This window comes from Muscardinus avellanarius (assembly GCF_963383645.1).
Source record: "Muscardinus avellanarius genome assembly, chromosome: 9".
Taxonomy (NCBI): Eukaryota; Metazoa; Chordata; class Mammalia; order Rodentia; family Gliridae; genus Muscardinus; species Muscardinus avellanarius.
The window spans coordinates 91811666-91825240 of record NC_137795.1 but is presented as its reverse complement, the minus strand read 5'-3'; the positions used below and the strand labels follow the sequence as shown (position 1 = coordinate 91825240).

Genomic DNA, 13575 nt, shown 5'->3' with positions numbered 1-13575 from the left:
AGTGCCAGGCACTTTCATTGTGTTAATTCCTTTTATCTCCCAGAATGTACCTTGAGGAGGAATTTTAATCTTTATTTACAGTTAGGCTAAGCAAGGTGAAGAGTACTTATCAAGATACTGAAACTAGCAAGCAAAAGACAGTTTTGCTCTCTAGTTACGTGACTCCCCATCCAGTTGAGGAACCTCAAACGTTGAAGACCCAGATCTGGGAGACCTGAGGTTTTGCACCATGAAGCAAGGCCTAAGGTCCAGTCGTGGAGGAGTGTGGGGGTCTCTCTGACAGTTCTCACGACTTTCAGATTCATAGGTAGCTTTGCACCTGGACTCTCAGCAGGAGGCGGGTCAGACTCTGGGATGTTGGAGTGGCAGGAAGGGGCAGGGTGGTGGACATGGTCCCTTCATGCCTTGTTGCCTAGGGGGAAATTGCCATTTTACATTTCAATTAGAAGAGGCCACAGGTCAATCAGCAGCACTATTAAAGGGAAATGTGCCTAGCCCAGCCTTGGGCCTCTCCAATTATTATTAATGAACTTACTCTCAGAGCCACCAACCTTTTTATATGCAAACTAGGCCTTTATGGGGCACTGCTAATCGGGACTCATTAGAGAACTCATAACAAGCCTCACTGAGAATCTAACAGGAGACAATTGAGGAGCTGTTGCTCTTGTTCCTGTCCTGTATGGAAACAGTCATCCCCCAACCCATCCCAGCTTAGGAAGGTCTCACAACTCCTGACCAGGGTCGTCCTTGCTGACCCACCACTCCATCCTCAGGCAGTTCTGCCTCCAGGTAGGAACTTGATCCTCCAAGAAGAGGATGGAAGAAGGGGATGGTGACTCTAGCCATTGACACTTGAGTTCTTCAGCTCCTAGCTTACCTGCTCACACCGAGCCACTGATTTTCCTCTCCCTGACTCAGTTTCTCTTTTTTGAAGTAGAAGGGGTTCACTAGAGGTTGGTCAGTGGACTCCGGGATTCTCTTTCCCATTGATGCACAATCCTGACTGGCAACATTTGATGCCAGAGGCAGAAGGGAGCACTTCCTGGCTGTCTCTCCACCTGGAGACCCTGCTCCCTGGTGGGCAGGCCGCTCAGGGCTTCAGCAGAGGGAGGATAGAGTCAGGGCAAATGGCCTGGTTCCTGTGGCTGTGAGAACTGCCCACTCTTCCTACCCTGAGTCTTCATCATCACACACCTCCTGCCTCAATCCCGAGCATCATTCAGCCTTTTCCCCCAAACCCTCCTCTCATCTCTGTGTCCCATGTTCTCAGCTTGACAAAGCATGGGGCTCAGGGAACAGCTGAGGGGCATAGGATGTAGCAACTAACACTCCCTATAGAAGACCTCAAGGTCTCCAGAAACTTCAGAGCCTTGAAGATATGGGCCAGGTCAAGGTCAAGGTCAAAGCTGCTGTGGTGTCTGCTTGCCCTGCTGGCCTGCCTCCCTGCTTCTCCTCTTTTTTTGTTTTTATTGTTACTGCTTGCTTGTTTATTTGCTTTTTTGGTACTGGGAATGGAATCCAGGGGCATCCTATCTCCAAGCTACACCCCCAGACCCTTTTCGTACTTTATTTTGAAACAGTGTCGAAATTGCTGAGTGCCTCACTAAGTTGCTGAGGCTGTCCTCAAACCTGTGATCCTCCTGTCTCAGGCCCCAAAGTACGGGGATTCCAGGCATGCACCACCATCATCATGGCTGGCTTGGTATTGTTTTTAATTATAACAAAACACACAAAGGATAAAAATCTACCATCTTAAGCAGCTTTCAAGGTACAGTTCAGTGACATTCACATTGTTGGGCAAACCTCCCCTCGATCCCAACTAAACCTCTGCCCATTAACAACTCCCTGTTCCCTGCTCCTGTGAGAGACCACCATATTCCTTTCTGTCTCTGAGTCTGACTACTCTAGATGCCTTGTGTATGTTGAATCACACAGTACTTGCCTTTCTGTGTCTGGCTTATTCCACTTAGCAATATGTCCTCAGTACTTGGCCATGCCATAGTATTTTCCTCCATGTGTCAGAATATCCTTCCTTTTTAAGGCTGGATGGTATTCCATTGTATCTATCTGCTGTATTTTTGTTTCTCTCTGGACATCAGGGTTGCTTCCATCTCTTGGTTGTTGTGAATGATGCTGCTGTGAACATGGGTGCACAAGCATCTGCTCAAGTCTCTGCCCTCGGTTCTTTGGGGTACACCCCCAGGAATGGAACTGCTGGATCTACTGCTCTCCTTCTAGCCGTTCTTCAGGGAATGGTGTGGATATCCTGGAGGGAGGACATTTGATGGGCCTTGGGCACTCTCCCAAGCAAGGCCCCATTGCTGGCTCCTCAGTGGTCAGTGGTCTCATTTTTATGACCCCCCCCTTCTCCTAGTTTCCCTCATGCTTTCTTTGCCCCTCTTTCTGTTTCCTATTTCCATGTTTCCTCTTTTTCCTCCTCTCTTCTTGTTGCGTGACCAAAAGCGACAGAGGGATAACCACCCCAAGTCCTAGAACCATGACTAATTAAGATGGATGGAACCTTGGGGAGTCCCACCCAACTGACAGATGGGGAAGTTGAGTCTTCAAATGAGGATCTATTCAGGGAGCTGTAGCCATCAGAAGCTGGGCTGGCACTCCAGCCAAACCAGGTCTTCCCCTCCAAGTGCGGGTTCAGCGTAGTGACACAGGAAGCTAGGAGCTCACCTTTACTGCGGGGTGACAGCTGGGGACAGTTGCCTGGGATCCCTCCACTCTGCATCTACCCGTAGCTTCCTTTCTGTCTCACTGCTGGGACCAGCTGTAGGGTGGAGGAAAGCAGCCTCTGCCAAGATCAGCAGTGAGCCCCTAAGGGACCTGGGTGCTGTGCTATGGATGGTCACCCTGTCCAGAAGCCATCTTTCTTGACATCCCTTCCCTGACAGAGCCACAGAGGAAGGAACTCAAGAGCTAATGGGACCGGCCAGGCTCTGCTAGTGTCAAGATGGCCTAGCTCTGGCCCATGCCAGTCGGTCCTAGAATACTGACTCTCCCAGTTCCTGAGAACCTGGCAACACACCAGCCTCTACCTCTCAATGGGGCAGAATGCCCACCCTCCTTCCTCTGAATTCTTCCCCTCACTCTAGTCTGCTGAACAGAGCTATTGTCTCAGGAAAAGAATGCCCAGTGATTTTCCCCCCTACTTCTTTTTCTTTTTTTTCTTTGCTTTTTTTTCTTTTTCTGTGTTTGTTTGTTTGTTTGTTGGTTGGTTGGTTGGTACTGGGGTTCCTGGAAGCCCATCTACCTTCAGGCTACACTCCCAGACCTATTTTTTTATATATTTTTATTTGAAAACAGGGTCTCTTAAACCAGCACTGCTGGCTTCAAACCTGCATTATCCTCCTGTCTCTGCCTCCCAAGCACGAGGATTACAAGCGTGCGCCACCACGCCAGGCATTCCCCCCTACTTCTGAAAGTCCTCTGGGCCCCATGTCACTCTGGGGATGAGCATATCTGTTGCTAGCATCCAGGAACAGCTCAGTGTGTATCTGCTCTAGGGGGCATTTCCTTGGGGCCAGGTAATCTCCAGAGCCCAGTCAGAGGCTCTGGATGAGAAAGGTCACTGGAGCCTATTCCAGAGATTCCCAAATTCAGACTCCTGGCCCTCCAACTGTGGTCAGATTCATGTTCCAGAATCAGAGCCACAGTGGGGCTTTGTACCTTGTGCAGTTCCTCTGACTCAATGTATGGCTGCCTGGAACTTGTCTGGCAAAGAGGCCATTAGTCCCCAGTGGGATAGGACATCCAGGCAGCAGGGTCATACTGCTGGGAGGAGGAGTTCTGGGGGTCAACACAGGTGTGTCAGAGGATGGAGAGCACAGGGAGGTCTTGAACCTGCTGAAGCCAGGGCCAGCCCCATGAGAAGTGGCCTCAAGACAGTGACCCCAAGACCTGGGATTTCTCAACCCCCGTCCTTACCCACAGTGCCAGGGTGGACACAGATGGCCATTGGGATGTGTCTGTGGAATGGGTGAACATCTGAGCGATGTCTGGAAAGGTCCCTGCCCCTTTGCCATTGCAGCCCAACCTGAGCTATGCCCTCTGTCCCCAGGACTGCCCCCAGCTGCTGCGAGTGGAGAAGATCCTGGTGCCGGTGGAGGTGATCAAACCCATCACACTGAAGGCCAAGAACCTCCCACAGCCCCAGTCGGGGCAGCGTGGCTACGAGTGCATCCTGAACATCCAGGGCAGTGAGCAGAGGGTACCTGCCCTGCGCTTCAACAGCTCCAGCGTGCAGTGCCAAAACACCTCGGTGAGCCGCCCGCCCACCCCGGCTCTCCTCCCAGAGCCACACCGGCTCAGCTCCACGGGTTCCCTGACACCCATGAGTCCCTCCGGCTTCCTGCCCACTTGCTTCCCCCACCCTGTCCAGCCCCCCTGCCCCTTCACACCCACACTGCAGCACACTGGGTTCTGAGGCCACCAGGAAGCCAGCAAGTGTCTGAACCTAGTTGCAGCCCTATTGTGAAAAGGGTCATGTGCCCAAGGCAGGGTGAGAGGGGCTATGGCCAGCCATGGCGCCTCTGGTACAGTTTGTGGGCTGATGTATTTTCAAGGCGTCAGGCTCCAGGAGCGGGCAGGCCCATCCTTTTCCTGAGAGCCTCTCCGGAGGCCCTAACCTCTGCCTTCTCATGGATGTGATTTAAGTGTGCCATTTTAGCCTGCAAAGGCCTCCGTGCTTTTCTAACCTTCATGGAGGCTCTGCCCTCACAAAGTAGGCTTCCAGACAGAACATGTGTCAGCCAAGGGAGCAGTTGAGTAAGAGGGAGCTTAGGTCAGCTCAACCCTGTCCAGTGTGTGCGTGCACACTGCAGTAAGTCCAAGCTTCGCCAATGTCCAGTCAGAGGCACCCAGTCTGCATGCAGTGTCCCTAACTATGTGTCCCTTTTCTGCCCCTGTGCTATTCTTCTTGCCTTGTGCCTTCCAGCCCTGGCTCTGGCCTCTGTCACCCTCTTTCTGGGCTCACTTCTATGAGCCCAGATGCTCAGAGACTAGCATTGGACTTACTGACTCATAACATTCTCAGACTGTTAGCATCCTCCTGGTTCTTCACTGTATAGAAGAGGCCTCGAAGCAGGGCCATGTCTAGGTTTATGTGGCTGAGACTCATACAGCTTGGAAACCTTCTTTAAGATCAAAATATAAAACCGGGCGTGGTGGCGCACGCTTGTAATCCCCACGCTTGGGAGGCAGAGACAGGTGGATCGCGCTGGTTCAAAGTCAGCCTTGCTGGTTTAAGAGACCCTGTTTCCAAATAAAATATAAAATAGGTCTGGGAGTGTAACCTGGAGATAGAAGGGTTTCCAGGAACCCCAGTACCACCAAAAAAAAAAAAAGATTGAAATATAATAAACACAAAATTAGATTCACAGGCTAGTCTTACCAGGGATCCCCAAACAAGTGCAAGCCCTAAGCTGAGGCTCCATTTACTTCAGAGAAACTTGCCCTTGTACAGAAAGTTCATGACTTGCCTGAGGTCCCAGGGTCGTGAGTGGCAGGGCCATCTGATTCAGGCTCCTGCGTCATGATGGCCCCCGTTCACCCTCATGGTTGTGACTGTATATTTAGATGTAGTGACTGTGTTGGGGGTGCAATGCAGGACCAGGAGAGTCCCAGATAAACGACTTCATGAAAACACCCCACATTTCCTGCTGGAAGTAGTATAGTGGGAAATGGAACTCAGAGAGGTCCTTGTGCTTGCCTGAGGCTGCTCGGCATTACAGAAAACGAGCAGGCCCGCACAGCCACCAGAGCCCCAGCTGTGTCCGCACAGCTCTCCACCACCAACTCTGGCAGCCAGGCTCTTTTTCATATTTCTGCAGCCTCCTAGCAAAGGGGATATTAAACACCTCCTGCGTCCCCATAAATCCCGAGGCCAAGCAGACCAGCCCCAAGGGTTTGGCTCAAATAATTCTCCCACAAACAAGAAGGTCCCAGTGGAGAGTGCAAGCCTGGGCCCCATGTTTGACACAGCAGATGCAAGTCGGGATTTCAGATCATGGAGAAAATAGCCTCGTTTCCTGGGAGATGCTGCCCCAGGGACCCAGGAGGTGTCAGGGAGAGGACAGAGTCTGTGGCTTCTGTTCCCAGAGAGAAGGACTCACGTGTCACGGGATGCCCTTGGGACCTGTGCTGAGGTAGATTGGGTTTAATATACAAAGGAACAATTCCAGATAGTGGTGTGAGTTGTTCCTATAAACCCTGGGCTCAGAACTTCCTTGGCCCTTGGACACCAACTTGGCCTCTGAGGAGCTTGGTAGGATCCACTGCCATCCCGATTACTGTAGAAGTGGAAGCAGGTTGCACTGGAATATCCTGGGCATTCCCTAGACCAGGCGCTGCCTGCCCCATGAACCCTTAGTGAAAGTGGGTACAAAACCAGATCCTGCTGAGGTCAAGGGCATGATGATCACCTCAGCATCCCTAGAAGCCATCTCTTCCTCTGTGGGGTCCCCCCAGGTCCATGGTACCGCCCCCCCCCCCAGTCAGCACCCATGGGCAAAAGGCAAAGACAGTGTGGTATCTGCCTGTCCAAAGAGGAATCCTGGGCATTTCAGAGCGTGAGGTCACAGAGCTACTTACTGGGAAGTCACACTGGGAAACCTGATACGCCAGGACACCATAATCCCATCTGCTTCAGCCCTGGCCCAGGGTTCCTGAGTGCCTGGGGAGGTGTGGACACACCTGACATGGGGCCAGGGCCTGGAGCTCACGCTATAACCACCAAGGACAGGACTTGGCTTCGAAGCTCCTGGCCCTGCCCTCCCCGGAGTTGGGAGGGTGTGCGGTGCACTGGAGCTGAGGCAGTCCTCAGCCTCTGCCCAGTGTTGAGGTCTCCAGGAAGGTGTCCCAAAGCACCTGAGCTGACTGTGCCTGCGTGACTTTTATTTCTACATTCCTAGTGGTAGGAGAGTCTTTCCTTCTATTGTGTTAAGTCTGAGACATCAGAAAACAGAAGGGGTACCTCAAAACCAGGAGAATCCAGAAGGAGCCTCTCTCCCAACTAGGACCCGTGATTCAGAAGGACTCAGCTTTGAATTCCGAGGAGCCTCTCTTTGATGGGGACGGTGGGGACCCACTGAAATGCTGCTGGCCTTGGCTAGGGTGCCACTTGCCAAGTGACTTTCTTAAACAAAACAAAACAAAACAAACTTCCTTGTCAGGTGTGGTGCTGCTCACCCATAATCCCAGTACTTAGGCTGAGACAGGAGGATCACGTGTTTAAGACCAGCCTCAGCAATTTAGCGAAACCCTGTTTTAAAATAAAAGTTAAAAAATGACTAGGGGTGTGTCTTGGAAGTAGAAGGCCCCTGAGCTTAATCCCTAGTACAACAAAAAAACCTTTCTTAATCAGAAACAAACTCCCTCCTCCGTGTTTATAGAAAAATACGCCATCAGGCAGAAATAGACCTTGGAGAGTATTTTCTTAGGCCTGTTCACAGAGGGAGCTTCAAGATCCAGAGAAGGCAAGTAATCGTCTCCAGATCACACAGTCAGGAAAAAGCAAATTCAGTATTTGAATCCAGTTTCCTGACGCGCCCCTTAATCAAAGGTGGGGCAAAACACAGCAGCAGAGAACTTTCTACCCAGGTTGGTGTTATCCCTGGGAGGAAGCACTGAATGGCCTCCAGGAGGAGTGTGCTGAACAGATTGTTTCATTTTTTAAATCCATGAGCAATCTGGTGTGTGGGGAGGAGGAGGATCTAACAGAGAAACCCCAGGGTCTGCAATGGCAGAAGGCTGGCGACAGAGGTGTCCGAGGAGAGCAGTGTGCAAAGGGCCGTGGAGGGAGGGCCGGGCCGTGGGCAGGTGGGGTGGCTTCCAGCCCCGCTGTTTAGGAGTAGGCCCTGACCAGTGACTGCAGTCCCCAGGGGCAGAGGTGGAAAGAGGGCCGGCTACAGGCAGCCCAGCCCTGAGGGACAGCCACTGCGGGTGTGCGTGGCCTACTTTAGACCAGGAAAAGGTCGAGAGCTGCTAATAATAGAGCCCATAGCCTCCGCACAGGCTCTGGCAGGCGGGAGGGCCAGGGGGCTGCAGAGGGCATCAGGCGGCTAGAGAGCTGGGAGCTTGGGCACGGGTACCCTCCCAGCTTCGCCACCTCACGCTGGCCTCACCTTCTCTCTGGGCACTTTACTTTGTGCAAAACAGAGATGAAGAGAGCACTGGAAAGAGAGCTTGTGTCCTTCCCACTTCCTGGACCACAGCTGAGAACAGGGCTGCTGAGCCCCCGAGGGGCCTCCAGTCTGGGCACGCTGACTGGCTTTTTATGTCCTGTTGTGTTGTTCAGGCTAGTTTGTATAAATAGCAGAACTTTCCAGCAAGAGATCTCAGAGCTCAGGACAAGGGGATGTGTGGAGGCGGGAGTGTCTCAGTTATGTAGGATCTTCTCCGCTTTAGACGGAGGAGAAGCTGAGGGTCACACTTCCCCGTAGGTAACGAGTAGAGTCATCCATTAGCCCAGCCGCGGTGTGCCAGACCTTGATTGAGACACTTAACCTCCCGACTTCCAGGAGCCTGTGACCCGTCCTGCTCAGTGCTGGGCTTTGTGCAGATTAACTGTCTGCTGATTACAGAGAGCTATATAAATGCTAAGTGGACCGGAGGCCAGGGAGCCCTGGGGGATGGGAGCCAGTGGTCCAAGCTTCCCGGCTGTGAGTAGAGACAGGAGCCCCACCCATGCTGAGCAGATGCAGGTCATCCAGGGAGAGAGGGTCTCCTGAATGACAGCAACTTCCCTAGAGACCAAGAAGGCGGTAGGGAGCATCTGGGGTTAATGACTTGTACAATATCTCGTAGCTATGATCCCTGGACTACAGAGAGAACGAAAAAGCAAAGCCCAGCATATTGGATCCTTTAAGTCTCTTTTGTTTTCAATTTTCTTCAAAAGAAAAATATCCGCACGCATGCACACACACACACACACACACACACACACGCATGCGCCAGAGCATATGAGCATCCTCACGTATACGCAGCATCCCCATATGTAACAGGTGTCTGGCACATAAATACTCAGTACATGGATGCTGTTATTATTACACATAAACATAAACACAGGCAACACAAATACAGTTCTACAGAGCATCCCCAGGTGCGTACACATCGATGAAATTACACCAGAATATTTGGGAGCTTAGACTCTGTGGCAGGCACGATGCTCAGAGCGTCTCTGTCTGCGTTATCTAGAATCCTCACGATGATCCTGGGTGGTGTGTACTGTTTCTTAATCCCCACTCTATAAATGGGGAACCTGAAACCTGGATCATTTGCTCATGTTTACATAGCTGTTCACAGAGAGAACCACTTTGTAGTTGTATGTATATGTGTGTGTATGTGTGTGTGTGTGTGTGTGTGTGCATGAACGCACACACATTTACAGGCGCACATGTACAGATGTGTGTACTAACTTTTCTTGAATTAGCATGTGCACACATATTTGCGCACAGACACACACAAGCCCATGCAGAATTTCTTGCCTGCCTCTCTAAGGACTTTCAGAACCTTCCTGAGAGCAGCCTGAAGGTTCTGTTGAGATGTGGCTAACTTGTCCCCAGTGCTCACCAGCTCTATTTGGGCCCCAGCCAGACCAGGCTGAGGGGCACAGTCCTGCGCTCACCTCTCCCCCATCCCTCCAGAGGGTGGTTTCTGCTGCCCCAGCACTGCCTCCTGGTGGTCAGACATGTGTAGCCAAGTTGGAGCAGCCAGCCTCACCCACAGCCCTCTAGCTGGGAGCCTGAGGCTCTGACCTTCCCCACCGGCCTGGCCTCGGATGGGGAAGATGGAAGGCTGGGAAGAGGTCAAATCTGGCTGGGGGAGGAGATGGGCAGGGAGGCCTGCAAGGGTACTGGCTCTTTTTCTCACATAAGGGAGGTACAGTACCTGCTCCTACCCACCTCCCCCGCCTCCCCGTTCCTCAAAGACTCTGGAACTTGGTCAGTACTAGAATCATAGAGGAAATCTTTCAACTTGTTCCCTATCCCCAGAGAGTCAAACCCAGCAGTTCTGGGGTGGGACCTAGAATCTGCTTCTCAACCCCGATGTGGATCCTTCGGCTACTCTGTATGGTCAGAGCAGGAGAGGTTTGTGAGAAAGTTGAGGGCAGCGTGGGATGACCCAGCCTCATCTTATGTGGAGACTTAACCTCTGGGAGTTGACTACAGTGCTCCCTCTGTGTCCACAGTATCACTCCACGGTTTCAGTTAAACCACAGTCAACCCCAGCCTAAAAATATTAGATGGACAATTCCAGAAATCAACTATTCCTAAGTGTTAAGTGGCCGGCACTTTTACATAGCATGTTGAAATCCCAAGTCATCCCTCACCATCCCACCTGGGCCATGAATCACCCCTTTGTCCAGTGTATCCATGTTGTATATGCTGCTTGCCCATCACTCACTTAGTAGGAGAGGCCACCACATTCATGTAATTTTGACTATAATACGTTATAATAATTGTTCTCTTTTAATCTCTTGATATATCTAATTTTTAAATTAATCTCATTTATAAATTAAACTATCATAGGTATATACATACAGGAAATATATATATATATGGTTTGGTGCTAGCCAAGGTTTCAAGCATCTACCGGGGCTCTTGATATATATCCCCTGTGGATAAGGGCAGAGTACTGTACTGAGCTATGCAATGACCAGAGTCCCTGCCATCACTTCTGTAGGTCTGGGGGACTTTGCTTAATCTGTGGGCCCAGGTGGCAGTAGTCACAAGAGGGATTCTGGGAGGGTATGGGTGGGAGATTACAAACCACTTCTCTTGGGGAAAACAACACGCTTCATGGCCTGGACATATGTTGCCAGGGAGTTAACGGGTTTGGATATTAGGGTAGAGCCCAGAGAAGTCTTATATCACATACTCTATATATCCCTTATGTCGCTGTTCAGGACAGCATCCAGCACAGTCACATCAAGGTACATTCTGTATCTCAGGGACTCAGGGAGATTACTTGGACTGAGGATTATACCACCTCTATGAATAGGCACGAACCTCACCCTGAGATCCCCTCAGGCCAGCATCCAATGAGGCTGTGGCTGTCTCCCCCTCCCCTCGATGAAGGTCTGTGGCTAGGTTGGAGAAGGGAGAACTGCAGTAGCCTCCTGCGACATTCAGCGATACCCCCACCAGATCAGCCCCCTCAAAACCTTAACTCTGAGCTAAAAGGACTTTTGGCTTTGCAAACAAAACTTCAAATTAAAGTCTCCTGCATGAACTCCTTTCAACAAATTACCAGGCCTCAGCCTCTCCTGTACAGAAAAGCGGTCTCAATTCTATTCCTCCATCCCATCCCCCGTGGCGGGCAGAGTCTCATGGAATAATGAAAAAGTCACCGGACGGGGACTGAAAATGCTGCCCAGGCTCCGTGTTCCCTCTGCTCACCTCCTTTCTCTGGACCCTGAGAAGCATCTGCTGTCAGAGGCAAGACGGGTCTGCCTAGTCACTTCATCCTGGAGTCAGCACTTCTCCCCTCCCCCAGATCCCAACTCTTAGACAGGTCCCAGCCAGGTGGGCAGCAAGTCCTTAGAGAAGCTGGGCAGGAAAGCAGGATGAGGGGACCCTGTGCAGGTGCAGAGGCAGCCCCGGTACCCAAGACAGTAGCACCGCAGGAAGCTGGGGCTGTGCTCACTTTAAGGCGCTGAATGCCTTGAGAGCATCACCCAGATTCCTAGGCTTGGCCTCCAGGGTGCCTGCAGGATTTGCTGCCCTTCTCCTAAGCTCCCACCTGGCCCTCTGCTCCCTTACCCTCATCCTCTCATCCCCTTAGGGGCGCAACACCTTCTTCATTCCTGCTCCCTGGACCCACTCCCCTGCCTGGGGATGGATCAGCTCTCTCTGGGTCAAATGTGCACGTACCCTGAACATTTCCTAGAACTGAGAGTTCCCCAGTGTAGGTGCAGGCCTGGCAGGGCCTAACTGACCAGGGAGAAAGGGGGCTTCTCCCTTGGGTGAGATTCCTTGAAAAAGCCCAGCTGGGGGACGAGGCCTCTTGCCTCAGCCAACCTCCTCACTGAGACCATAGGCATGAACCCTGCCACACAGGTGAGCCATGGAGGCCTGGCCCCACTCCCTGCTCCGTCTTCTGCCCTCTGCTCCTCCATGCTGCTGTACACACTGTGTATCCATGGATGCATACATGCTTACATGCACACTTACACACCCGTGCAGCCAGTCCCCATACTGCATATGCTCAAGGGCCCCAGGCTCAGCATTCAGGCCTTGCTGGAAAGCTCTGTGACAGGCTTTCTTCTCTCCCCCACCTCCTGGCATCGCTGCAGTATTCCTATGAAGGAATGGAGATCAACAACCTGCCCGTGGAGCTGACGGTCGTGTGGAATGGGCACTTCAACATCGACAACCCTGCTCAGAATAAAGGTGTGAGGGGCTGGGGCTGGTGGGGGGTGGATCAGAGAAGCCCTACGTTCTTGGCAGGCTTCATTCCACTCCCACCTCTGAATAGTTGTCCTCCCCAGGGCTCCAAGTCTCGTCATCCCACACTTCCCTGTGGCTTCTTGGGCACTCACGGCAGGCTGTTGGCCTCTGGAGGGGAGGGGAGGGGAGGGGAGCAGGTGGACTTGCAGGAAGACTTTCTAAGGGAATGGAGACCCTTGGCTTCCCTATTCTGTTCCTCTGCTCAGGCCGGGGGTTCTGTTTCAGTCTTCTCTGCATGGCCAAGGAGGCAGAACTGCCTTTGGGTCCGCTCATCCCAGCCTGGGACTGAGCTCCTGCTCCAGCTCCCTGGTCCCTGCTGTCCCCCCAAGCGCCTCTCCCTCTTGCCTTCTGCAGTTTACCTCTACAAGTGTGGAGCCATGCGTGAGAGCTGCGGCCTGTGCCTCAAGGCCGACCCAGACTTCGAGTGTGGCTGGTGCCAGAGCCCCGGCCAGTGCACCCTGCGCCAGCACTGCCCTGCGCACGAGAGCCGGTGGCTGGAGCTGTCGGGTGCCAACAGCAAGTGCACGAACCCCCGCATCACGGAGGTAAGCGGGGCCGGGCTTCCAGCCCCATTGAGCACACTCCAGACTGCTGTGCTACATCCTGCCAGGGGACCAGAGCCCTGGCAGCCCTGCCTGGCCATGGGGCCCGTCGCCCCTGCAGTCACTAGGTGGACTTGGATGCCCTGACTGGCTGAGCTCATCCTCATTTTCCTTCCCATCTCTCCCAGAAGCTGAGACTTGGTTCTTAGACCCTTACCAAGGGAGGTTGGTGCAGAGAGTGGCTTGATTGCCTTGCAGGAGTCCCCATGTAAGCTGTGTCAGAAAGGACTCTCTGTGTCTCTAAGAGTCTGGGCTGCAAGGCTATGAAATATCTTCAGCAGTAGCCAATGAACAGAGGTTGCACAGGCAACCTGGGGTAGTGCCCAACCCTGAGGAGGGAGACCAGGTCACAATAGAGAGGCCTCAGGTCTCACCCAGAGCAAGACCTAAGCTGAAGGAGCAGAAACGGGTTTGGGCACAGTTCAGGAGGACACCAGGGCACAAGAGGTAGAGCCAAGACCCAGAGAGTGCCAGGGTAGAGCCAATCATGTAGACATCCGGGACACAGAGAACAG

At 52.5% G+C, this 13575-nt stretch overlaps 1 protein-coding gene across 1 annotated transcript in view; it reads left to right on the top strand.

The window, feature by feature from the left end:
• The window catches only part of PLXNA4 (plexin A4), a gene marked incomplete at both ends in the record, with an annotated part of 373504 nt that overhangs the window by 291880 nt on the left and 68049 nt on the right, over window positions 1-13575 (top strand). The window contains 3 exons of the mRNA XM_080701735.1: window positions 4070-4270; window positions 12305-12401; window positions 12813-13003. Coding sequence (XP_080557861.1) covers window positions 4070-4270; window positions 12305-12401; window positions 12813-13003 — 489 coding nt within the window. The remainder of the gene's footprint in view (window positions 1-4069; window positions 4271-12304; window positions 12402-12812; window positions 13004-13575) is intronic.